The following is a 27092-nucleotide window of genomic DNA, read 5'->3' as shown; positions in this document are numbered from 1 at the left end:
TCCTCCTCCTCAACCCAGATCATTGTTCCTCCTCCTCCTCCTCCTCAACCCAGATCATTGTTCCTCCTCCTCCTCCTCAACCCAGATCATTGTTCCTCCTCCTCCTCCTCAACCCAGATCATTGTTCCTCCTCCTCCTCAGGTTCTCCTCCTCCTCAACCCAGATCATTGTTCCTCCTCCTCCTCAACCCAGATCATTGTTCCTCCTCCTCCTCCTCCTCAACCCAGATCATTGTTCCTCCTCCTCAACCCAGATCATTGTTCTTCCTCCTCCTCCTCAACCCAGATCATTGTTCCTCCTCCTCCTCCTCAACCCAGATCATTGTTCTTCCTCCTCCTCCTCAACCCAGATCATTGTTCCTCCTCCTCCTCAACCCAGATCATTGTTCTTCCTCCTCCTCCTCAACCCAGATCATTGTTCCTCCTCCTCCTCCTCAACCCAGATCATTGTTCTTCCTCCTCCTCCTCAACCCAGATCATTGTTCCTCCTCCTCCTCAACCCAGATCATTGTTCCTCCTCCTCCTCCTCAACCCAGATCATTGTTCCTCCTCCTCCTCCTCAACCCAGATCATTGTTCCTCCTCCTCCTCCTCCTCAACCCAGATCATTGTTCCTCCTCCTCAACCCAGATCATTGTTCTTCCTCCTCCTCAACCCAGATCATTGTTCCTCCTCCTCCTCCTCCTCTCCCAACAATAAGAGAGGGAGATAAATATTTGGTAATAGAAATATAATGCCAATAGATCATGACTATATAGATTACCTCTAAACTTCTAGACATGTCATTGTATTTCTGTGTGTATGGCCCTCTAGCAGTGACAGTCTGAATAATGGGGATTTTTTGGGGCCTGCCAGTAATTGCTTATGCATGCACATCAACAGGCTCTCTCCCTACACACACAAACACACACACACACGCATGTACAGTCCTTGCTATCTGTGGTCCTTGGGACATCTAACTCTGAGGTCACCCCATTAAAGTTGAAATGTGAAATGGTTAAGGTAAGGGTTAGGGTTATGGTTAGGGTTTAGTGTTGGGATGTCCCAAGGATTCCGGATAGCACTAACCACACACACACACACACACACACACACACACACACACACACACACACACACACACACAGAGACAGACAGACAGACAGACAGACAGACAGACAGACAGACAGACAGACAGACAGACAGACAGACAGACAGACAGACAGACGCACACACAGAGACTGTATGCCAGGGTTGGCTCTGCTACGTTCAGCACAGGTTAAAGAGGCGTGTAGACTGTTACTAACAGCCCTCTTGTGTATAGTTGATTTACTTTGACAGGATGTTATTTTCTGTCACAGCCTCCATCGACTGTCTAATAAAACAAAACAGTCATTGAGATTCTGGGAAGGGATTTGAGTCTGAAGTGTTTATGACAGGTCCTCAATTTTCTTTGTTCTGTAAGATCACTGTCCATTTCGAATGGAGTTGACTCCAACACTGCACAGTATAGTGTCCTGTTTCCCCTGCAGGGCACCAGTAACTTCTGACTGTATAGTGTCCTGTTTCCCTGCAGGGCACCAGTAAATTCTGACTGTATAGTGTCCTGTTTCCCTGCAGGGCACCAGTAACTTCTGACTGTATAGTGTCCTGTTTTCCTGCAGGGCACCAGTAACTTCTGACTGTATAGTGTCCTGTTTCCCTGCAGGGCACCAGTAACTTCTGACTGTATAGTGTCCTGTTTTCCTGCAGGGCACCAGTAACTTCTGACTGTATAGTGTCCTGTTTCCCTGCAGGGCACCAGTAACTTCTGACTGTATAGTGTCCTGTTTCCCTGCAGGGCACCAGTAACTTCTGACTGTATAGTGTCCTGTTTCCCTGCAGGGCACCAGTAACTTCTGACTCTCTAGTGTCCTGTTTCCCCTGCAAGGCACCAGTAACTTCTGACTGTATAGTGTCCTGTTTCCCTGCAGGGCACCAGTAACTTCTGACTCTATAGTGTCCTTTTTCGCTTCAGAGCACCAGTAACTTCTGACTGTATAGTGTCCTGTTTCCCTGCAGGGCACCAGTAACCTCTGACTCTATAGTGTCCTGTTTCCCCTTCAGGGCACCAGTAACTTCTGACTGTATAGTGTCCTGTTTCCCTGCAGGGCACCAGTAACTTCTGACTGTATAGTGTCCTGTTTCCCCTGCAGGGCACCAGTAACTTCTGACTGTATAGTGTCCTGTTTCCCTTCAGGGCACCAGTAACTTCTGACTGTATAGTGTCCTGTTTCCCTGCAGGGCACCAGTAACCTCTGACTCTATGGTGTCCTGTTTCCCTGCAGGGCACCAGTAACTTCTGACTGTATAGTGTCCTGTTTCCCTGCAGGGCACCAGTAACTTCTGACTGTATATTGTCCTGTTTCCCTGCAGGGCACCAGTAACTTCTGACGCTATAGTGTCCTGTTTCCCCTGCAAGGCACCAGTAACTTCTGACTGTATAGTGTCCTGTTTCCCTGCAGGGCACCAGTAACTTCTGACACTATAGTGTCCTTTTTCGCTTCAGAGCACCAGTAACTTCTGACTGTATAGTGTCCTGTTTCCCTGCAGGGCACCAGTAACCTCTGACTCTATAGTGTCCTGTTTCCCCTTCAGGGCACCAGTAACTTCTGACTGTATAGTGTCCTGTTTCCCTGCAGGGCACCAGTAACTTCTGACTGTATAGTGTCCTGTTTCCCCTGCAGGGCACCAGTAACTTCTGACTGTATAGTGTCCTGTTTCCCTTCAGGGCACCAGTAACTTCTGACTGTATAGTGTCCTGTTTCCCTGCAGGGCACCAGTAACCTCTGACTCTATGGTGTCCTGTTTCCCTGCAGGGCACCAGTAACTTCTGACTGTATAGTGTCCTGTTTCCCTGCAGGGCACCAGTAACTTCTGACTGTATAGTGTCCTGTTTCCCTGCAGGGCACCAGTAACTTCTGACGCTATAGTGTCCTGTTTCCCCTGCAGGGCACCAGTAACTTCTGAATGTATAGTGTCCTATTTCCCTGCAGGGCACCAGTAACTTCTGACTCTATAGTGTCCTCTTTCCCTGCAGGGCACCAGTAACTTCTGACTCTACAGTGTCCTGTTTCCCCTGCAGGGCACCAGTAACTTCTGATTGTATAGTGTCCTTTTTCCCCTGCAGGGCACCAGTAACTTCTGACTGTATAGTGTCTTGTTTCACTGCAGGGCACCAGTAACTTCTGACTCTATAGTGTCCTGTTTCCCCTGCAGGGCACCAGCAACTTCTGACTCTATAGTGTCCTGTTTCCCCTGCAGGGCAACAGTAACTTCTGACTGTATAGTGTCCTGTTTCCCTGCAGGGAACCAGTAACTTCTGACTCTATAGTGTCCTGTTTCCCTGCAGGGCACCAGTAACTTCTGACTGTATAGTGTCCTGTTTCCCTGCAGGGCACCAGTAACTTCTGACTGTATAGTGTCCTGTTTCCCTGCAGGGCACCAGTAACTTCTGACTGTATAGTGTCCTGTTTCCCTGCAGGGCACCAGTAACTTCTGACTGTATAGTGTCCTGTTTTCCTGCAGGGCACCAGTAACTTCTGACTGTATAGTGTCCTTTTTCCCTGCAGGGCACCAGTAACTTCTGACTGTATAGTGTCCTGTTTCCCTGCAGGGCACCAGTAACTTCTGACTCTATAGTGTCCTGTTTCACCTGCAAGGCACCAGTAACTTCTGACTGTATAGTGTCCTGTTTCCCTGCAGGGCACCAGTAACTTCTGATTGTATAGTGTCCTGTTTCCCTGCAGGGCACCAGTAACTTCTGACTGTACAGTGTCCTGTTTCCCTGCAGGGCACCAGTAACTTCTGACTGTATAGTGTCCTATTTCCCTGCAGGGCACCAGTAACTTCTGACTGTATAGTGTCCTGTTTCCCTGCAGGGCACCAGTAACTTCTGACTGTATAGTGTCCTGTTTCCCTGCAGGGCACCAGTAACTTCTGACTCTATAGTGTCCTGTTTCTACTTCAAGGTACCAGTAACTTCTGACTGTATAGTGTCCTGTTTCCCTGCAGGGCACCAGTAACTTCTGACTGTATAGTGTCCTGTTTCCCTGCAGGGCACCAGCAACTTCTGACTCTATAGTGTCCTGTTTCCCCTGCAGGGCACCAGTAATTTCTGACTGTATAGTGTCCTATTTTCCTGCAGGGCACCAGTAACTTCTGACTGTATAGTGTCCTGTTTCCCTGCAGGGCACCAGTAACTTCTGATTGTATAGTGTCCTGTTTCCCTGCAGGGCACCAGTAACTTCTGACTGTATAGTGTCCTGTTTCCCTGCAGGGCACCAGTAACTTCTTACTCTATAGTGTCCTGTTTCCCCTGCAGGGCACCAGTAACTTCTGATTGTATAGTGTCCTGTTTCCCCTGCAGGGCACCAGTAACTTCTGACTGTATAGTGTCCTGTTTCCCTGCAGGGCACCAGTAACTTCTGACTCTATAGTGTCCTGTTTCCCCTGCAGGCCACCAGTGACTTCTGACAGTATATTATCTTGTTTCCCCTTCAGGGCACCAGTGACTTCTGACAGTATATTATCTTGTTTCCCCTTCAGGGCACCAGTGACTTCTGACAGTATATTATCTTGTTTCCCCTTCAGGGCATCAGTGACTTCTGACAGTATATTATCTTGTTTCCCCTTCAGGGCACCAGTGACTTCTGACAGTATATTATCTTGTTTCCCCTTCAGGGCACCAGTGACTTCTGACAGTATATTATCTTGTTTCCCCTTCAGGGCACCAGTGACTTCTGACAGTATATTATCTTGTTTCCCCTTCAGGGCATCAGTGACTTCTGACAGTATTTTATCTTGTTTCCCCTTCAGGGCACCAGTGACTTCTGACAGTATATTATCTTGTTTCCCCTTCAGGGCATCAGTGACTTCTGACAGTATATTGTCTTGTTTCCCCTTCAGGGCACCAGTGACTTCTGTGTGTCTCCAGACAAGTTCATAGCGAACAGGACCAAGGATTTCCTCAGTGCAGGTGAGGTACCTTCCAGTTCAAGTTCAAGTTTTACTAATAACAGTCATATACACAGTGATTTATGCAAGTTATCTTCACAGTTCACACTGGCTCACACTGGTCAGATAGAATCACTGGTCAGACAGAATCACTGGTCAGACAGAATCACCGGTCAGACAGAATCACCGGTCAGACAGAATCACTAGTCAGACAGAACGACTGGTCAGACTGAATCACTGGCCAGATAGAACCACTGGTCAGATAGAACCACTGGTCAGACAGAATCACTGGTCAGATAGAATCACTGGTCAGATAGATCCAACCACTGGTCAGATCCAACCACTGGTCAGATCCAACCACTGGTCAGATAGAACCACTGGTCAGATAGAACCACTGGTCAGATAGAACCACTGGCCAGATAGAACCACTGGTCAAATAGAACCACTGTGTTTGGGTTCATCTTCATTGGGATGAGCTTTGGTTGTTTGACTCTCTCTCTATCCTCTCCCCCTCTCTGCCCCTCCCTTCCTTCCTCTCTCTCTCTCTCTCTCCTTTCTTTCTTTCTTTCTTTCTTTCGTTCTCTCTCTCTTCTCCCGATCTCTCTCTCTCTCTCCTTTCTTTCTTTCTTTCTTTCGTTCTCTCTCTCTTCTCCCGATCTCTCTCATGCTCTCCAATCTCCCTCCCCCTCTCTCTCCCTGTCCCTCTCTCTCTTCCTGTCCCTCTCTTATTCTCTCACGCTCTCTCTCTCCCTGCCACTCTCTCTCTCGCCTCTCTCTCTCCACTTCCATCCATTTCTCGCTCTCTTTGTCTCCCCTTCTCTCTCTCCCCCTTTCTCTCTCCCACCCTCTCTCTCCTCTCACACTTTCCCCCCTCCTTCTCTCTTGCTCTCTCTCTCCCCCCTCTCTCTCCTCTCTCTCTCCTCCTAACAGAAGTGACACACTACTACCTGTATTGCAGTCAGAGTCTACCCAACCCTTTCCAACAGGTACTGAAATCACGTTCAAACACACACACACATGAATGATATTTTAGTTTTAAAAGTAGTTTTCCTTCATTAGTTTGATTAGTTCAGAAGCAGATGTTAATGAAAACGTCTGGGGATAAAAAACAAGCAGCACTACTAATTTAATGACTTCAAGCCCATAACAAAAATACACTTTGATCCAAGTCCATTTTATCTGTGGGGTTTGGAGATAATTAGTGGGGTGTAGACATAGACAGTGTGTATAGTCTGCCTCAAGGACTACACAGTCCACACACACACACACACACACACACACACACACACACACACACACACACACACACACACACACACACACACACACACACACACACACACACACACACACACACACACACACACACACACACACACACACACACACACACACACAGCAGTATCCATTTAAAGCTTTGTGTTATGCCTTGTTAAGTAGACACAGATAATGTGCCCTCTTATGGCTGAGCCAATGGAAATATTGTCTTGTTTGTGCTAGGGATCAGATTGTTTTGGGGTATGTGGGGTAATCTGGATAATCTGGGGCCCTCCATCTGAAATGAACATGTCCTCCATTAAGCATCCATAATGACACACTTTATGACATATTTTCACTCATGTTTCCACACAAATTTGACTCTACAATTTGTGTGTGTGTGTGTGTGTGGTGTGGTGTGGTGTGGTGTGGTGTGGTGTGTGTGTGTGTGTGTGTGCGCGTCAGTCTCTGACTATCTTCCAGAGGTCTCTGACCACCATGCAGATCCAGATACAAGGACTACTGCAGTTCTCTGTACCTGTCTTCCCTACTGCTGAGGTGAGTGACTGGGAGAGATACAGGGACTACTGCAGTTCTCTGTACCTGTCTTCCCTACTGCTGAGGTGAGTGACTGGGACAGATACAGGGACTACTGCAGTTCTCTGTACCTGTCTTCCCTACTGCTGAGGTGAGTGACTGGGACAGATACAGGGACTACTGCAGTTCTCTGTACCTGTCTTCCCTACTGCTGAGGTGAGTGACTGGGACAGATACAGGGACTACTGCAGTTCTCTGTACCTGTCTTCCCTACTGCTGAGGTGAGTGACTGGGACAGATACAGGGACTACTGCAGTTCTCTGTACCAGTCTTCCCTACTGCTGAGGTGAGTGACTGGGACAGATACAGGGACTACTGCAGTTCTCTGTACCTGTCTTCCCTACTGCTGAGGTGAGTGACTGGGACAGATACAGGGACTACTGCAGTTTTCTGTACCTGTCTTCCCTACTGCTGAGGTGAGTGACTGGGACAGATACAGGGACTACTGCAGTTTTCTGTACCTGTCTTCCCTACTGCTGAGGTGAGTGACTGGGACAGATACAGGGACTACTGCAGTTCTCTGTACCAGTCTTCCCTACTGCTGAGGTGAGTGACTGGGACAGATACAGGGACTACTGCAGTTCTCTGTACCTGTCTTCCCTACTGCTGAGGTGAGTGACTGGGACAGATACAGGGACTACTGCAGTTCTCTGTACCTGTCTTCCCTACTGCTGAGGTGAGTGACTGGGAGAGATACAGGGACTACTGCAGTTCTCTGTACCTGTCTTCCCTACTGCTGAGGTGAGTGACTGGGACAGATACAGGGACTACTGCAGTTCTCTGTACCTGTCTTCCCTACTGCTGAGGTGAGTGACTGGGACAGATACAGGGACTACTGCAGTTCTCTGTACCAGTCTTCCCTACTGCTGAGGTGAGTGACTGGGACAGATACAGGGACTACTGCAGTTCTCTGTACCTGTCTTCCCTACTGCTGAGGTGGGGGGATGGAGCATCCGTCAACATAGAAATAGCATTATATTTATTATATTCATTACATATATCTCTATGGAGCTCAACATCTGGTGCTCATGGTGACAATGTTCTCTTCTCAACATGTAAGGGCAGAGCGTTAAAACGCTGTTAAAGCCCTCATGGAGATGAATGGTCAAGTCCTGCATGTCTGTTTAACATGTTAGGGTTAATTAGTGCTCTGTGCCACTGTGTATAGAAGAGTGAAATGTTATCCTTAGACTAGTGGAGCTAGGAGGACACATAGTGTTACAGGAGGACACATAGTGTTACAGGAGGAAACATCGTGTTACAGGGGGACGCATGGAGTTACAGGGGGACGCATAGAGTTACAGGGGACGCATGGAGTTACAGGGGGACGCATGGTGTTACAGGGGGATGTATAGAGTTACAGGGGACGCATGGAGTTACAGGGGGACGCATGGAGTTACAGGGGGACGCATGGTGTTACAGGGGGACGCATGGAGTTACAGGGGGACGCATGGAGTTACAGGGGGACGCATGGTGTTACAGGGGGACGCATGGAGTTACAGGGGAACGCATGGAGTTACAGGGGGACGCATAGAGTTACAGGGGGACGCATGGAGTTACAGGGGGATGTATAGAGTTACAGGGGGACGCATAGAGTTACAGGGGGACGTATAGAGTTACAGGGGGACGCATGGAGTTACAGGGGGATGCATAGAGTTACAAGGGGACGCATGGAGTTACAGGGGGACGCATAGAGTTACAGGGGGATGTATAGAGTTACAGGGGGACTCATAGAGTTACAGGACACAGAGTTACAGGAGGACGCATAGAGTTACAGTAGGACCCATAGTGTTACAGGAGGACGCATAGTGTTACAAGGGGACGCATAGAGTTACAGGGGGACGCATGGAGTTACAGGGGGACGCATGGAGTTACAGGGGGATGTATAGAGTACAGGGGGACGCATAGAGTTACAGGACACAGAGTTACAGGAGGACGCATAGAGTTACAGTAGGACCCATAGTGTTACAGGAGGACGCATAGTGTTACAGGAGGACCCTTAGTGTTACAGGAGGATACATAGTGAGGTGTGTTTTTCCTCACACTATCTTTCTACCTTGTCTACAGAGAGATCTTCTGGGCATCCAGCGCCTGCTGAACTCTACAGAGTTCAACCTGAACCAGTTAACAGTCCTGCTAGACTGCAGGGGGCTCCATAAGGTGAGATGATTACCCAGACACGAGAGGACGTCATGGTTACAGTCAGAATGCGTCTGTAGAATGAGAACATACCCAGAGACACTTGAATGAAAAGACAAAAGGTGCTCTTAGGTTCTCTGAAATCCCCCAAAAACTATTATCTCACAACACTCCACTTTGTGACTATACCAGCAATAGAAAATGAGTTCTAATCTTAACAGTGAGGGTAACAGTGAGGGTAACAGTGAGGGTGTGTTGTGTTGTAGAACTACCTGGATGGTCTGATGGGGGTGTGTTATGACGGGGTGGAGGGTCTCCTCTACCTCTGCCTCTTCTCTCTGCTGTCGGTCAGTGCCTTCTGTGTCATGCTGTGTGCCATCGCCCGGGCATGGACCCTCATCACCAGCAGGTAGGCACTGGTAACACTGTATCTGGTCTATGTGTGTTCAACCTACCTGTAACCACATCCCCAACCCAACCTTGACCTTTACACCTAAGCCTAACCAAATAAGGACTGGGAGATTCACGGCCTAAAAGATGTTTGCTATAGTGGTTCTATTGTGTTTATTGGTTTCAATGAACAATGTTGCTGTTAGACCAGTGGAGGCTGCTGAGGGGAGAACGGCTCATAATAATGGCCGGAACGGAGCAAATGGAATGGCACCAAACACCTGGAAACCATGTGTTTGATGTATTTCATACCATTCCACCGACTCCGCTCAAGCCATTATCATGAGTCTGTCCTCCCCAATGAAGGTGTCACCAACCTCCTGTGTGCTAGAGGGCCTGGATGTTGATGCTAGAGGGCCTGGATGTTGATGCTAGAGGGCCTGGATGTTGATGCTAGAGGGCCTGGATGTTGATGCTAGAGGGCCTGGTAGAGGGCCTGGATGTTGATGCTAGAGGGCCTGGTAGAGGGCCTGGATGTTGATGCTAGAGGGCCTGGATATTGATGCTAGAGGTCCTGGATGTTGATGCTAGAGGGCCTGGATATTGATGCTAGAGGGCCTGGATGTTGATGCTAGAGGGCCTGGATGTTGATGCTAGAGGGCCTGGATATTGATGCTAGAGGGCCTGGATATTGATGCTAGAGGGCCTGGATGTTGATGCTAGAGGGCCTGGATGTTGATGCTAGAGGGCCTGGATATTGATGCTAGAGGGCCTGGATGTTGATGCTAGAGGGCCTGGATGTTGATGCTAGAGGGCCTGGTAGAGGGCCTGGATGTTGATGCTAGAGGGCCTGGATATTGATGCTAGAGGGCCTGGTAGAGGGCCTGGATGTTGATGCTAGAGGGCCTGGTAGAGGGCCTGGATGTTGATGCTAGAGGGCCTGGATGTTGATGCTAGAGGGCCTGGTAGAGGGCCTGGATGTTGATGCTAGAGGGCCTGGATGTTGATGCTAGAGGGCCTGGATATTGATGCTAGAGGGCCTGGATATTGATGCTAGAGGGCCTGGATGTTGATGCTAGAGGGCCTGGATATTGATGCTAGAGGGCCTGGATATTGATGCTAGAGGGCCTGGATGTTGCTGCTAGAGGGCCTGGATGTTGATGCTAGAGGGCCTGGATGTTGATGCTAGAGGGCCTGGATATTGATGCTAGAGGTCCTGGATGTTGATGCTAGAGGGCCTGGATGTTGATGCTAGAGGGCCTGGATATTGATGCTAGAGGGCCTGGATATTGATGCTAGAGGGCCTGGATGTTGATGCTAGAGGGCCTGGATGTTGATGCTAGAGGGCCTGGTAGAGGGCCTGGATGTTGATGCTAGAGGGCCTGGATGTTGATGCTAGAGGGCCTGGATATTGATGCTAGAGGGCCTGGATATTGATGCTAGAGGGCCTGGATGTTGATGCTAGAGGGCCTGGATATTGATGCTAGAGGGCCTGGATATTGATGCTAGAGGGCCTGGATGTTGCTGCTAGAGGGCCTGGATGTTGATGCTAGAGGGCCTGGATATTGATGCTAGAGGGCCTGGATATTGATGCTAGAGGGCCTGGATATTGATGCTAGAGGGCCTGGATGTTGATGCTAGAGGGCCTGGATGTTGATGCTAGAGGGCCTGGTAGAGGGCCTGGATGTTGATGCTAGAGGGCCTGGTAGAGGGCCTGGATGTTGATGCTAGAGGGCCTGGATATTGATGCTAGAGGGCCTGGATGTTGATGCTAGAGGGCCTGGATATTGATGCTAGAGGGCCTGGATGTTGATGCTAGAGGGCCTGGATGTTGATGCTAGAGGGCCAGGATGTTGATGCTAGAGGGCCTGGATGTTGATGCTAGAGGGCCTGGATGTTGATGCTAGAGGGCCTGGATGTTGATGCTAGAGGGCCTGGATATTGATGCTAGAGGGCCTGGATATTGATGCTAGAGGGCCTGGATATTGATGCTAGAGGGCCTGGATATTGATGCTAGAGGGCCTGGATGTTGATGCTAGAGGGCCTGGATGTTGATGCTAGAGGGCCTGGATGTTGATGCTAGAGGGCCTGGATGTTGATGCTAGAGGGCCTGGATGTTGATGCTAGAGGTCCTGGATGTTGATGCTAGAGGGCCTGGTAGAGGGCCTGGATGTTGATGCTAGAGGGCCTGGATGTTGATGCTAGAGGGCCTGGATGTTGATGCTAGAGGGCCTGGATGTTGATGCTAGAGGGCCTGGATGTTGCTTTGGGCACCATTGTGCCCTTCCTTGAAATGAAACTAACAGAAAGCCTGGCTCTGACTGACTGTGTTCTCCCCTGTGGTGATCTCAGGGACAGGGACTATGACGACATCGATGAGGAGGATCCGTTTAACCCCCAGGCCCGTCATATGGCCTTCAACCCCAGTAGAGCCAGCCATGTACACAGCTTCTGTAGCTACAGCAGCAGTCTGGACAGCCAGGCCAGTCCACACCCTCCACCACAGACTGCCGCCATCCTCCCCACCTCAGAGTACATGTAAGTAGAGAGAGGAGGTGCGGTAGGGTGTCTGTGTCGGCCTGTGTCTGTGTGTCCCTGTCCGTGTGCGTGTCCCTATCCCTGTCCGTATCTCTGTCCATGTGTGTGTGTCTGGAATAAGCAGCACTGTGTTTGTTTTATCAGATAAGTTGACTCTCTCTGTTTCTCTTTCTATCTCTCCCCCCCATGTCTCTCTCCTATAGGAATCAGTCCATGCTGTTTGGAGGGAACCCTCGTTATGAGAACGTTCCTCTGATCAGGAGGGGATCCCCGCCACCCTCGGTGCGTTGGCCACTAACATTAGAGGCCAGGTCCCTCGTTCTGGAGGCTAGGTCCCTCGTGTGAGGATGTCATTGACATTAACATTAACAGTGCTCCGTTCTACTGAAGGACCACAGACACACTAATGTATAGAGTTACTGTGTGTAGAGCCAGAGGCCAGACAGGTCCCTTGTTAAATAATGGCATCAACACTAACACATATTGTACTGAAGGACCACAGACATTCTCCAAGACACCCTGCTGCCTTCACTGTGTTTACCATACAGTATCCACAGCCTGACAGAAACCTCCTGTGGGCAGCAGGTAGCCTAGGGGTTAAGAGTGTTGGGCCAGTAACCGTAAGGTCACTGGTTCAAATCTCTGAGCCGACTAGGTGAAAAATCTGTCGATGTGCCCTTGAGCAAGGCACTTAACCCTAATTGCTCCTGTAAATCTCTCTGGATAAGAGAGTCTGGTCCAGATTATTGGCCCAGTCCTAAATCGTCCCTTTACACCTATGCACTTGTTATCCACCTTGCTATATGATAGGCTATCTGGAAGTTTCATCATATTGCTTATACCAATCAAATACTTTCAGATTTCTACTAGGGTTTATTTATGGGGTCGATTTGGGATTGGCCCTTCCACTGCACATTATGGTGAAAGACTGCTCTCTACTGGTCATGGACTGAAATACCGACAAAACAGTACATGCTGTTCTCCTTTGTGCCATTATTTGGCCTGATGCTCTGATGCCGGCCTGCTAATGACCCTAGAGAGATGCTAGCCTGCTAATGACCGTAGAGAGAGGCTAGCCTGCTAATGACCCTAGAGAGATGCTAGCCTGCTAATGACCCTAGAGAGATGCTAGCCTGCTAATGACCGTAGAGAGAGGCTAGCCTGCTAATGACCCTAGAGAGAGGCTAGCCTGCTAATGACCCTAGAGAGATGCTAGCCTGCTAATGACCGTAGAGAGAGGCTATCCTGCTAATGACCCTAGAGAGATGCTAACCTGCTAATGACCGTAGAGAGAGGGTAGCCTGCTAATGACCCTAGAGAGATGCTAGCCTGCTAATGACCGTAGAGAGAGGCTAGCCTGCTAATGACCCTTGAGAGATGCTAGCCTGCTAATGACCGTAGAGAGAGGCTAGCCTGCTAATGACCCTAGAGAGATGCTAGCCTGCTAATGACCGTAGAGAGATGCTAGCCTGCTAACGACCGTAGAGAGAGGCTAGCCTGCTAATGACCCTAGAGAGATGCTAGCCTGCTAATGACCGTAGAGAGAGGCTAGCCTGCTAATAACCCTAGAGAGATGCTAGCCTGCTAATGACCGTAGAGAGAGGCTAGCCTGCTAATGACCCTAGAGAGATACTAGCCTGCTAATGACCGTAGAGAGAGGCTAGCCTGCTAATGACCCTAGAGAGATGCTACTGTAATATTACAGTATGGCCTGACAGGTAATGTTACAGTATGGCCTGACAGGTAATGTTACAGTATGGCCTGACTGGTAATGTTACAGTATGGCCTGACTGGTAATGTTACAGTATGGCCTGACAGGTAATGTTACAGTTGTGCCTGACAGGTAATGTTACAGTATGGCCTGACTGGTAATGTTACAGTATGGTCTGACTGGTAATGTTACGGTATGGCCTGACTGGTAATGTTACAGTATGGCCTGACTGGTAATGTTACAGTATGGCCTGACTGGTAATGTTACAGTATGGTCTGACTGGTAATGTTACAGTATGGCCTGACTGGTAATGTTACAGTATGGTCTGACTGGTAATGTTACAGTATGGCCTGACTGGTAATGTTACAGTATGGCCTGACTGGTAATGTGACCGTATGGCCTGACTGGTAATGTTACAGTATGGTCTGACACGCGCACACATACACACACACACACACACACATACATACACACGCACGCATACGCACACGCACGCACACACACGCAAGCGAGACTACAGAGCACTTAAGTCTGCACAGAAGTCAAGACAAGGGTAATTGTTGTTGTACGTTTGTTCAGAGCACAGGGTGTGCTGTATACCCTGCCATGAGAGGAGAGGCTCAGTGGTGGTGATATTACAACTGAACAGCTACAATGTCAGCCGCTGTTTAATAAATGATACCGCTAACACACAGGGTCAGTCTCTGGCATCAGGAAACAAGTGGGACTAGATGATACAGCTAACACACAGGGTCAGTCTCTGGCATCAGGAAACAAGTGGGACTAGATGATACAGCTAACACACAGGGTCAGTCTCTGGCATCAGGAAACAAGTGGGACTAGATGATACAGCTAACACACAGGGTCAGTCTCTGGCATCAGGAAACAAGTGGGACTAGATGATACCGCTAACACACAGGGTCAGTCTCTGGCATCAGGAAACAAGTGGGACTAGATGTTCCCGCTAACACACAGGGTCAGTCTCTGGCATCAGGAAACAAGTGGGACTAGATGATACCACTAACACACAGGGTCAGTCTCTGGCATCAGGAAACAAGTGGGACTAGATGTTCCCGCTAACACACAAGGTCAGTCTCTGGCATCAGGAAACAAGTGGGACTAGATGATACCGCTAACACACAGGGTCAGTCTCTGGCATCAGGAAACAAGTGGGACTAGATGATACAGCTAACACACAGGGTCAGTCTCTGGCATCAGGAAACAAGTGGGACTAGATGATACCGCTAACACACAGGGTCAGTCTCTGGCATCAGGAAACAAGTGGGACTAGATGATACAGCTAACACACAGGGTCAGTCTCTGGCATCAGGAAACAGGTGGGACTAGATGATACCACTAACACACCGGGTCAGTCTCTGGCATCAGGAAACAAGTGGGACTAGATGATACCACTAACACACAGGGTCAGTCTCTGGCATCAGGAAACAAGTGGGACTAGATGATACCACTAACACACAGGGTCAGTCTCTGGCATCAGGAAACAAGTGGGACTAGATGATACAGCTAACACACAGGGTCAGTCTCTGGCATCAGGAAACAAGTGGGACTAGATGATACCACTAACACACAGGGTCAGTCTCTGGCATCAGGAAACAAGTGGGACTAGATGATACCACTAACACACAGGGTCAGTCTCTGGCATCAGGAAACAAGTGGGACTAGATGCTAGGAAGCTGTCTTTTAAACAGATCCAATTCAGATGTGGATTTATGTGGATAGATGTGACCTATTTTGTGTCCTATTTATTTATGAAGCGTTATATATTCTACTGGATGTTTTTAAGACGTTGCAAATATGCAGTTGTCCATCCTATATTGTAAAAATATTATATTTTTGTACGAATGACAGAGACGAAAACCTTTTTGTGTGTCAATCATACTGGCCTTTTGTTTTTTGTACATGTACCATATAGGGTATAGGCCAGAACCTAACATATCTCTTTATGCTGTCTTAAAGAACACTTTGTCATTTTACAATCCTAACCGGACATCTAAATCATATTTTGCTTCTAACTTTATTTTTGTCTTTTCTTTTACTCGCAGACATTTAGAAACAGTAAGTGTTCTGTTGTACACTACACACAACCTTACTGTACCTTTACACTACACACAACCTTACTGTACCTTTACACTACACACAACCTTACTGTACCTTTACACTACACACAACCTTACTGTACCTTTACACTACACACAACCTTACTGTACCTTTACACTACACACAACCTTACTGTACCTTTACACTACACACAACCTTACTGTACCTTTACACTACACACAACCTTACTGTACCTTTACACTACACACAACCTTACTGTACCTTTACACTACACACAACCTTACTGTACCTTTACACTACACACAACCTTACTGTACCTTTACACTACACACAACCTTACTGTACCTTTACACTACACACAACCTTACTGTACCTTTACACTACACACAACCTTACTGTACCTTTACACTACACACAACCTTACTGTACCTTTACATTTCCCTTTCCTTTGTTAAGGAGGATACTTTCCTTTGTCGTACCGCTCTCATTCTCCTTCCGCTCATCTAATAAGAGGTGGTTCTAAGTCTTACCTGTAATTCTTAGAAGTAGTTCTTGTTCTTAGTTCTAATTATTGCTCTTTTAACCCTACACCTCCGGAATGAGACTGACCATTATTAACCAATCAGCTCGTTTGGTCCTGACCACTATGTGACCTCTCTAAGCTCTGTGACCTCTAACCTCAGCTGTATGACCTCTGACCTCCGGCGATGTAGTGTCCTCAGTGTGTTAACCTGTGAGTGGAACTTTTCATGTGATGTGCCCTCCCACCACTAACCCAAATCTCTTCCACACGCCCCTCACCTTTGACCTCTGCCTGCCCTTCACCCGTGATGTGTGTCCTGCCGACTCCCTCGCTACCCTGTAGTTCAGAACACTGAGTCACACGACTCTCTAACCTACCCACCACCTAGCACCTCCTAATCAAAACAAATGTCTGAACATTTCTGCAATTGTTTTCAAAGTTTGATTGATAGAAAAACAATTTTTCTTTCACACAGTTATGGGATCTAACATGTATTTTGTTCCTTCCTCCTGCAGTATTCTCCCAGAATGAGAACCACCTACCTGTCTATGACTGATGCACAGATCAGACACTTTGGGACAGACTTCCAGCAGGTATAGATCCCAACTATGGCCTACTGGTCCCCCTCAGGAAGTGTCTGTCTGGGACTACCACTGTACTGAGGAAGCGGAGTTTACAGATAACCCTGTCCATGGATGTCTCACCCTGCTCTCCTGGCCATCTGTTACTTAAATGCAGGAGGTATGGGGTAAACAACAGCTCAGGAACACACTGACGCTCTCAAAGTCCTGTACTGTACGTGTAGAAACCAGTAGACTACATAGAACCCTGAGTGTAAAGTGCACTTGCATCTCTCCCCAAACAAACCGACACTTCAGTTATGTGTTTTCTTCAAATGTGAGTTCGTCTCGAGCCAGATCAGAAGACATATTTTTTCCTGCGAGTGACGTCACCTTCGATGGATTTCAGGGGACAACAAATAACCAGATTGATTTCCAGATCATTCATTGAAATGTGATGATGTCTACACTCTTAGAGAAAAAGGTCCTGTCTAGAACCTAAAAGGGTTCTTTGGCTGTCCACATAGGAGAGCCCTTTGAATAACCCTTTTTGGTTCCATGTAGAACCCTTTCCACAGAGGGTTCTACACGGAACTCAAAAGGGTTCCACCTGGAACCAAAAAGGGTTCTACCTGGAACCGAAAGGGATTCTCCTATGGGGACTGCCGATGAAACCTTTTAGAACCCTGTTTTCTAAAAGTGTACTCTATATGTATCTGTAAGGGGGACTGAGGAGAAAGGATGCATGATGATGTTTCTAAAGCCTTTATTTCCTCTAACCTGTTTCTCTCTGTTCTCCTATGCTGTGTCATCCTGCATGCTGTGTCCTGCTCAATTTTAGCCTGGATTCCCGACTGAATATCAGTCCGTTTCTTTATTGTGTCAGTGAATCATTGAAAGGAATAAAACAAAGCGATATTCAGTTTAGGTTCCATGCCAGTTCATTTCAGGACAACACCGAGGGCTCTCCGTAGCTTGGCATCTAAACTGAATATTGCTCTGGGTCACTATTGTGCCACTTGAATCTGTGGCTGTGTTCCAATAATCTCTCACTTGTTCACTTCCCTGCATGGATTTGAAAGGAAATGACTGTCCCTCTAACCCGTGTCTACACCAATCCAATGCTTTTGAACTTGTAGGGAGTAGTGAATGAGTTCACACTTCAGGAGGATGGAGATAGCATTGGGATGCACCGTCTGAATTACAGTAATATTACATTTGGATTCTAGACTATAGGCCTACTGCCGGTACATTAGCATGTTAAACATTCCCTGGATAGGATGAGAGGAAACCATCAACAACTGAAATGGTGTCGATGGTGAATTACTGGTAAGTATTATCACTGATGTCATGTTTATTGGATGTTTGTTTGTTTACTACGAGTTGGACACAATCACAGTAAGACACATTGTTTATGATATGAAATCAGAATTACAGTAAGGCAGTCATTCTCCCAATTCATCCCTTCAGTTCCATGTTGAATGACAAAATATACATTTGGTGAGATGTGCTATAAGCACAATGCATGCACCTGGGTCTGTTAAGACCATAGATTGATACAGTACATATAATTGGTTAAGACATGGTCAAAGAAAAGTACTGCAGGGGCCCTTAACAGTCAGATAAGGTCATTGTACAGTACTGCAGGAGCCCTTAACAGTCAGATAACCCATCATTGTACAGGGGACCTGAATTGTATTTATTTATTTCTCCTTTATTTAACCAGGTAGGCAAGTTGAGAACAAGTTCTCATTTCCAATTGCGACCTGGCCAAGATAAAGCAAAGCAGTTCGACACATACAACAACACAGAGTTAGTTACACATGGAGTAAAACAAACTTACAGTCAATAATACTGTAGAAAAAATAAGTCTATATACAATGTGAGCAAATGAGGTGAGATAAGGGAGGTAAAGGCAAAAAAGGCCATGGTGGCAAAGTAAATACAATATAGCAAGTAAAACACTGGAATGGTAGATTTGTAGTAGAAGAAAGTGCAAAGTAGAAATAATGGGGTGCAAAGGAGTAAAATAAATAAATACAGTAGGGTAAGAGGTAGTTGTTTGGGCTAAATTATAGATGGGTTATGTACAGGTGCAGTGATCTGTGAGCTGCTCTGACAGCAGGTGCTTAAAGCTAGTGAAGGAGATAAGTGTTTCGAATTTCAGAGATTTTTGTAGTTCGTTCCAGTCATTGGCAGCAGAGAACTGGAAGGAGAGACGGCCAAAGGTGGAATTGGCTTTGGGGGTGACCAGAGAGATATATCTGCTGGAGCGCGTGCTACACGTGGATGCTGCTATGGTGACCAGCGAGCTGAGATAAGGGGGGACTTTACCTAGCAGGGTCTTGTAAATGACCTGGAGCCAGTGGGTTTGGCGACGAGTATGAAGCGAGGGCCAGCCAACGAGAGCGTACAGGTTGCAGTGGTGGTTAGTATATGGGGCTTTGGTGACAAAACGGATGGCACTGTGATAGACTGCATCCAGTTTATTGAGTAGGGTATTGGAGGCTATTTTGTAAATGACATCGTCGAGGATCGGTAGGATGGTCAGTTTTACGAGGGTATATTTGGCAGCATGAGTGAAGGATGCTTTGTTACGAAATAGGAAGCCAATTCTAAATTTAACTTTGGATTGGAGATGTTTGATGTGAGCCTGGAAGGAGAGTTTACAGTCTAACCAGACACCTAGGTATTTGTAGTTGTCCACATCTTCTAAGTCAGAACCGTCCAGGGTAGTGATGCTGGACGGGCGGGTAGGTGCGGGCAGCGATCGGTTGAAGAGCATGCATTTAGTTTTACTTGTATTTAAGAGCAGTTGGAGGCCACGGAAGGAGAGTTGTATGGCATTGAAGCTCGTCTGAAGGTTAGTTAACAGTGTCCAAAGAAGGGCCAGAAGTATACAGAATGGTGTCGTCTGCGTAGAGGTGGATCAGAGACTCACCAGCAGCAAGAGCGACATCATTGATGTATACAGAGAAAAGAGTTGGCCCAAGAATTTAACCCTGTGGCACCTCCATAGAGACTACCAGAGGCCCGGACAACAGGCCATCCAATTTGACACATTGAACTCTGTCAGAGAAGTAGTTGGTGAACCAGGCGAGGCAATCATTTGAGAAACCAAGGCTGTTGAGTCTGCGGTGATTGACAGAGTCGAAAGCCTTGGCCAGGTCAATGAATACGGCAGCACAGTATTGTTTCTTATCGATGGCGGTTACAATATCGTTTAGGACCTTGAGCATGGCTGAGGTGCACCCATGACCAGCTCTGAAACCAGATTGCATAGCGGAGAAGGTGCGGTGGGATTCATAACAGTCAGATAACCCATCATTGTACAGTGTGAATTCTTGGTTGTGGTCATGCTTTTCTTTGTTTGAAACCTGTCAACTGCTGTTTATTTTCTAAGATTGTTAAAGTATTGGACCAGGTGTATCAATTACATTTTTAAAAAAGTTTTCTGTGTTTGTCTATTTTGCGCACACACACTGTCTGTATAATATATATAGTCATTTATAGATTACACAATATTATACTGCACACATACTACATATCATTACATATGAGTAATTTACCAGACACTCTTATCCAGAGTGACTTATAGTTAGCTACCTTAAGATGAATGTACTAGATAGGTGATAAAACCATATATTACAGTCATAGTAAGTACAACTTTCCCTCAATAAAGCAGCTATTAGCACAGTCACTGATAGTAAGAAAAGACAAGTGCAAGTGCACCCAAACCTATCTCAGTTCAAATCAAGCACTGCGTGGTTGACGTATGGAGCCAAGTGGTAAAACAGAGGTGAACTGGCATGAAGCACAAAGAAAGACATGCCAGTAACAAAAGTGGTGTAGTCTTACACCTAGTGGACAGGTTGATGTTCTTGGGGTAGCCGAGCCGGCCCACCACCAGGTTGATGTTCTTGGAGTAGCCGAGCCGGCCCACCACCAGGTTGATGTTCTTGGAGTAGCCGGCCCACCACCAGGTTGATGTTCTTGGAGTAGCCGGCCCACCACCAGGTTGATGTTCTTGGAGTAGCCGGCCCACCACCAGGTTGATGTTCTTGGAGTAGCCGGCCCACCACCAGGTTGATGTTCTTGGAGTAGCCGGCCCACCACCAGGTTGATGTTCTTGGAGTAGCCGGCTCCCACCACCAGGTTGATGTTCTTGGGGTAGCCGAGCCGGCCCACCAGCAGGTTGATGTTCTTGGAGTAGCCGACCCACCACCAGGTTGATGTTCTTGGAGTAGCCGCCCACCACCAGGTTGATGTTCTTGGAGTAGCCGACCACCACCAGGTTGATGTTCTTGGAGTAGCCGACCCACCACCAGGTTGATGTTCTTGGGGTAGCCGAGCCGGCCCACCACCAGGTTGATGTTCTTGGGGTAGCCGAGCCGGCCCACCACCAGGTTGATGTTCTTGGGGTAGCCGAGCCGGCCCACCACCAGGTTGATGTTCTTGGGGTAGCCGAGCCGCCCACCACCAGGTTGATGTTCTTGGGGTAGCCGCAACGGCCCACCACCAGGTTGATGTTCTTGGGGTAGCCGAGCCGGCCCACCACCAGGTTGATGTTCTTGGGGTAGCCGAGCCGGCCCACCACCAGGTTGATGTTCTTGGGGTAGCCGAGCCGGCCCACCACAAGCCGATACGAGCTTGTTCCTGCAAAAACAGGAACCACAGTTATAGTTAAGGCACACATCATTGTAGATTTTAAGTCACACAGCATTATAGATGTTAAGGCACTCAGCATTTTTTGCAATATTAAGTACATATAAGGCCCTTCTAATTCCGATCTTCAGAGAAAACATAACAGGAAGCATAGAAATAGTGCACATAGAACAGATCTACCGCTTCTTAGACTTGCTTTCAATGAGAATGACAGATCCGTAACACACGTTGATGTGAATTCGGTCAAGTCACCCAAAAGTTACATATTGCGGCTTTAAAACTGAAGGTGGATTTAGCTAATTTGTTGACCCGAGGAACCTCCAGAGTTAACCAACCCTGTGAGCAGGTTTGGTATCATGTTTATATACTTGTGTAGTAGAGCTTTGAAGAGTGAAGTGATCTACGGGACTTCAATGAGGACCAGCCAACCTTTTCATACAAGATGTAGTGATGCATATGAAAACTGTCGCCCATGATAAAGCGAAGGGCGCAATGGTAGACGGCATTCAAATATTTAAGATTAGGGCTGAATTCTGGTAAATGGTGTCACCATACACTTAGAAAAAAAAGGTTCCTTATAAAACCAGTGTCCTATCACTTGCTTCATATATGGAACCTCTAAAAGTTCTATATAGAACCCTTCTTTGTTCAGAACTCTAGAAGTTCTTCTTCACTGAGCCAAAATGGTTCCATATAGAACCCTGTATGGTGCCATTTATGATTTATGGCAACTACTCATAAACAGTAATATAGCTACGCATATATAATAAACAATTCAATAATGGACAAAAGAATACCAGCATAGTTTTGAGATTTGACTGTCATTAAATTCAAACCGTTTGGAAATAAGCACTGGTTACCAGGGAGGCATCTCTGTTTGAATGATAAGATGGAGACGGTGCGACCTCAGTCCACCCTGATGGTTGATGTAAGCCACCACTGTGGGGTTGTCCGTTCTCACCAGGACATGTCTTCCCTTCAGATGTGGAAGGAAAGACCGCAGGGCCAGCAGTACAGCTCGGAGCTCTAGTGTATTGATGTACCTGCTGCTCCAAGGGGGTAGGCAACAGCCGCTGGCCGACCTGCCCTTGGTCACCCCCCCCCCCCCCAGCCGAACTGGGAGGTGTCTGTGCTGACCAGCTCCCGGCAGCACATCCTCAGCATCTCCAGGAGTAACAGCACCACCTCAACAATGCCCTGAGGCACTGTGGGATCACCTGCAGCTGGAGGTGATTGTGGCGCTTTGGGTGCGGTGGGAGTTGAACCCCGTTGAAGAGGACGGAGAAGGAGCAGGTCCAGGGGAATCAACAATGAGGCCGCCGTCAGCAAGCCCAACAGGCGTTGGCAGGTTAGGACGGATACCATCCGCCCCTGCCGAAAGTGGTTGAGGCAAGTTAAGATGGCCTGAACCCTTCTGGTGGGCAGGCGTGCTCTCATGAGGACTGAGTCCAGTTCCATGCCAATGAAGGCCACCCTCTGGATTGGCGTCAGACGACGACTCGGAGTCTACAGTAATGCCCAGCCCGCCAATGTGGGTCAGGAGCATGTCTCTGTCTGACAGGACCTGGGTCCTGGTTGGGGCACAAATCAGCCAATCGTCCAGGTAATTAAGGATCAACAACCCTCAGGATGTGAGAGGTGCCAGGACAGCGGGCGCCAAGGAGAGGCCGAAGGGAAGAACCATGAATTCGTAAGCCCTCCCTTCGAAAGCGAATCGGAGGTACTGTCAATGAGCTGGGTGAACAGGAACATGGAAATATGCATCCCTCAGTTCCAGCGTCACAAACTATGGTCGCGCACTGTGGTGACACGAAGGCCTGAAGGACGGGCCGGCCCCGGAATTGAGTCGGTACCCCTCGAGCATTGTGGACAACACCCATGGGGACTGCATACACTCCTCCCATTTTGAGACCCGGAGAAGCGGCCGGGGAAGGGTGTGTCAGGGGTCCTGCCGGGGCCCCACCTCTCCTCTGGCACCCCAGGCACATCCCTATGGCGTGATGGCTGAGGTTGTTGTTCCACCGCACGCTGTGCCCCTCCCCGCTGTCGTTCCTCAGCACGAGGCGATGGGGCAGGAGAGGTACCCCACCGTCATTCGGGTGCAGGTGGGTGGCGACGGTCCGTCTACCTTGGACCCGGGGCCTGAGGAGGCGGCATGAACCGTCTCAGGGTCTCCAGGTCCCTACGAACCGTATCGGTCTGCTCCAGAATATCATCAACCCCTGTGCCAAAGGTCAGCCCTGGGGTGATGGGGAGAACAGCTGGCAGACGGGATTGGGCCAGCCAGAGATGGCGCCTGGATGTAACCACCTGCGCCATCGCCCGTCCATTGGAGCGGGCCACATCCCTCTGGAGCAGGGAAAGCATGCGAGACACCTCCATCGCTTCCCGGAGGAGCTCCTCTGTGCCCCCCTGCAGCCGGGGCAACAGAGTCTGCAGGTAGGCCTGCAGCAGCATGGCTGAGCAGAGGGACCCATATGTGGCTTTCAGGTCTGCATCAAAGACTCTGGGGGGTCCGGCTTCAGTCGCGGGTTCTGCCCTATAATCTCCCAGTCCAGGAGGACCATGGCAGCGATCATGGTGTCCATGGTCGGGTACTCCCGTAGGCCAAGTGACTCTGCGCCCGACACATAACTCCATGGTCCAGTCTCTGCTGTGAGTCGGAAGCGCCCCCTGGCAGAGGCACAGCTCTCCTGCAAGACCTCGCGGAACTCAGCAAAGATGGGGACAGATGGAGGGTCACTGTCCACCAGTTTGATGTCCAGTGCAGTGGCTACCTGAGTGAGTAGGCTCCTCACAGCCTCTCGAGCTGCTGGGGGAAATTAAGCCCCATCGCCGGCTTCTGATGGCCTGTCAGCGTGGTAGCCCCGTTCATGGTGGTGAACAGTGGAGGTCGAACGATTAATCGGAATGGCCGATGAATTAGGGCCGATTTCAAGTTTTCATAACAAATCGGTATTTTTGGCCACCGATTTGCCGATTATTCTTTATTTTTTATTTTTTATTAAACCTTTATTCAACTAGGCAATTCAGATTAAGAACACATTCTTATTTTCAATGACGGCCTAGGAACGGGGGTTAACTGCCTTGTTCAGGCGGGGATTCGGGGATTTGTTTTTGCAACCTTCTGGTTACTAGCCCAACGCTCTAACCACCTGCCTTACATTGCACTCCACGAGATGATAGGTCATTAATATGGTCGAATCCGGAAACTAAGGCTCGTATTTCTGTGTGTTTATTATGTTATAATTAAGTCTATGATTTGATAGAGCAGTCCGACTGAGCGATGGTAGGCACCAGCAGGCTCGTAAGCATTTATTCAGACAGCATTTTCGTGCGTTTTACCAGCAGCTCCTTGCTTTGTTTCAAGCTGTTTATGACTTCAAGCCGGGTGGGTATAATTTGTGGAACGTTCCAACAGGAATCTATTCCAAACACTTCGTAAATAACAAGGTTGCCAAAAAACAACGCATACAAAGTTGTATATATGAGTTTTTCACTCATCACGTTTATTCCGAAAAATGTCTGTCCTCACTCTGGTTGCCTATGGACAAACATTAAGAATAAGCTATGTGGTGAGTTGATGCCTATTCGGCAGCTAGTTAGCTAGGTTTGTATGCGTTGCTACTTTGTATGCGTTGTTGGTTGGCAACCTTTTACTTTACGTTTTTAGGAACAGATTCCTGTTGGAACGTTCCACAAATTATACCCACCCCTTCAAGCCTATCAACTCCCAAGATTAGGCTGGTGTAACCGATGTGAAATGGCTAGCTAGTTAGCGGGGTGCGCGCTAATAGCGTTTCATTCGTCACTCGCTCTGAGACTTGGAGTAGTTGTTTACCTTCCTCTACATGGGTAACGCTGCTTCGAGGGTGGCTGTTGTCAATGTGTTCCTGGTTCGAGCCCAGGTAGGAACGAGGAGAGGGACGGAAGCTATACTGTTACACTGGCAATACTAAAGTGCCTATAAGAACATCCAATAGTCAAAGGTATATGAAATACAAATCGTATAGAGAGAAATAGTCCTATAATAACTACAACCTAAAACTTACCTGGGAATATTGAAGACTCATGTTAAAAGGAACCACCAGCTTTCATATGTTCTCATGTTCTGAGCAAGGAACTTAAACGTTAGCTTTTTTACATGGCACATATTGTACTTTTACTTTCTTCTCCAACACATTTTTTGCATTATTTAAACCAAATTGAACATGTTTCATTATTTATTTGAGGCTAAATTGATTTTATTGATGTATTATAATGTAAGTTAAAATAAGTGTTCATTCAGTATTGTTGTAATTGTCATTATTACAAATAAAAGACAAAAATAATAATACAAATTCGGCCGATTAATCGGTATCGGCTTTTTCTGGTCCTCCAATAATCGGTATCGGCGTTGAAAAATCATAGTCGGTCGACCTCTAGTGAACAGTGCCAGCATCGGCCCCCAGGAACAGCCCATCACTGGGCAACAGAGAACAACTGTCGACGCCATCGAAACGATCAACCTCCTGAAGCAGGGCATGCACACTCCGTTCAAGATGGTCCCAGCAGTCCGACTCCTGCCCCCGTCCAAGACTGGCAGCAGATGGGCTCTGCCTGCAGTGACTCGCCCATCTGCAGTGACTCCGGCCACGCTTCCTGGGTGGGGTACTTTGCCCAGTAGAGGGACTAACAGCTTGCTGGCGCACCACTCCTGAGGGAGAGAGCTCGTCCCCAGCCTGGCCGACCCACTCGCGCATGGCCTCCAATCACCCCAGGCGCAGGCGTTCTGAGAACACCACACCAAACAGGAATCCAGTAGGGCGCTCCACCGCCCTCTCCGCGTGGCTCAAACCCAGGCAGTGCGTACACGAGGTATGTGGATGTCCAGGGGGATGCCACCATCACACCTGTCAAAGGGAAGCCATAAACTCAGCCAAGCCAGCAAGGCCACGAAACAGGGGTCCGACGCCCTGGGAGAGCTTATGTCGTGACTGGCTTGGAGGAATAGGAACCCGGTGAGGGATAAATTACCCAGTACCTCTGCAAAAACGGTGAAGACCTGTGTGGGGAAAAACAGGCAGTCAAAAAACAACAACCAGGTAATGGATTTGATTTATGCATTCTTTTATTATTATTTTCACACCAACAGCAATATTACCTAGCTGGTTTAATATCCAAGCAGTAAAAACAGCACCATATGATGGAGTAACTTCATTATGGAACTCCAAAGTCAATGTCTCAACATAGTGGAAGCCCAACACGATACTATAGGCGCGGTGACAGCACACGGAGTCGTAGTAACGCTAACGAAACACAAGCACGACAAACCGCGCGCAATCAAGCACTCGAGAGAAGGCGCTGGCCATACCGCCAGCTGCTCCAGGAGGCAAACTGCCAGTGAGTTTACTTCCACGCAAGATATTACACTTACCACTGACTTACCAAGCGAACTTCAGAAAGTTTGTACCTCAAACCATACGGACATCCGCCGAGAAAATGAAAGAGAACGTGTGTCGGTATATATGTGTGTGTGTGTGTGTGTGTGTGTATATATATATATATATATATATGAGGGGCGGAATCCATCCGTGACACAGGTATACACGGGAGTAAATCTGTAAATCCTCACCTCGGATGTATCCCTCGCCGCGGAGTGATACCAATATATTGGAGCGA

The 27092-nt window shown here is 48.1% G+C and overlaps 1 protein-coding gene across 2 annotated transcripts in view; it reads left to right on the top strand.

The window, feature by feature from the left end:
• Positions 1 to 17295, top strand: part of LOC115208036 (protein tweety homolog 2-like) — an 88643-nt gene extending 71348 nt beyond the window's left edge. Inside the window, exons 7-15 of one of the 2 annotated variants that reach the window (XM_029775764.1) lie at positions 4925 to 4994; positions 5903 to 5958; positions 6695 to 6787; positions 8894 to 8986; positions 9232 to 9374; positions 11708 to 11893; positions 12097 to 12175; positions 15668 to 15680; positions 16722 to 17295. In XM_029775764.1, the coding sequence (XP_029631624.1) occupies positions 4925 to 4994; positions 5903 to 5958; positions 6695 to 6787; positions 8894 to 8986; positions 9232 to 9374; positions 11708 to 11893; positions 12097 to 12175; positions 15668 to 15680; positions 16722 to 16762 (774 nt within the window). In that variant the 3' untranslated portion in view covers positions 16763 to 17295. The remainder of the gene's footprint in view (positions 1 to 4924; positions 4995 to 5902; positions 5959 to 6694; positions 6788 to 8893; positions 8987 to 9231; positions 9375 to 11707; positions 11894 to 12096; positions 12176 to 15667; positions 15681 to 16721) is intronic. The other variant, XM_029775754.1, reaches the window with a different exon arrangement.
• The last annotated feature ends 9797 nt before the right edge of the window (positions 17296 to 27092 follow it).

The sequence above is a fragment of the Salmo trutta genome, chromosome 1 (genome assembly GCF_901001165.1).
Source record: "Salmo trutta chromosome 1, fSalTru1.1, whole genome shotgun sequence".
In the NCBI taxonomy this organism is placed as follows: Eukaryota; Metazoa; Chordata; class Actinopteri; order Salmoniformes; family Salmonidae; genus Salmo; species Salmo trutta.
This window is presented reverse-complemented; position numbering and strand designations above follow the sequence as displayed.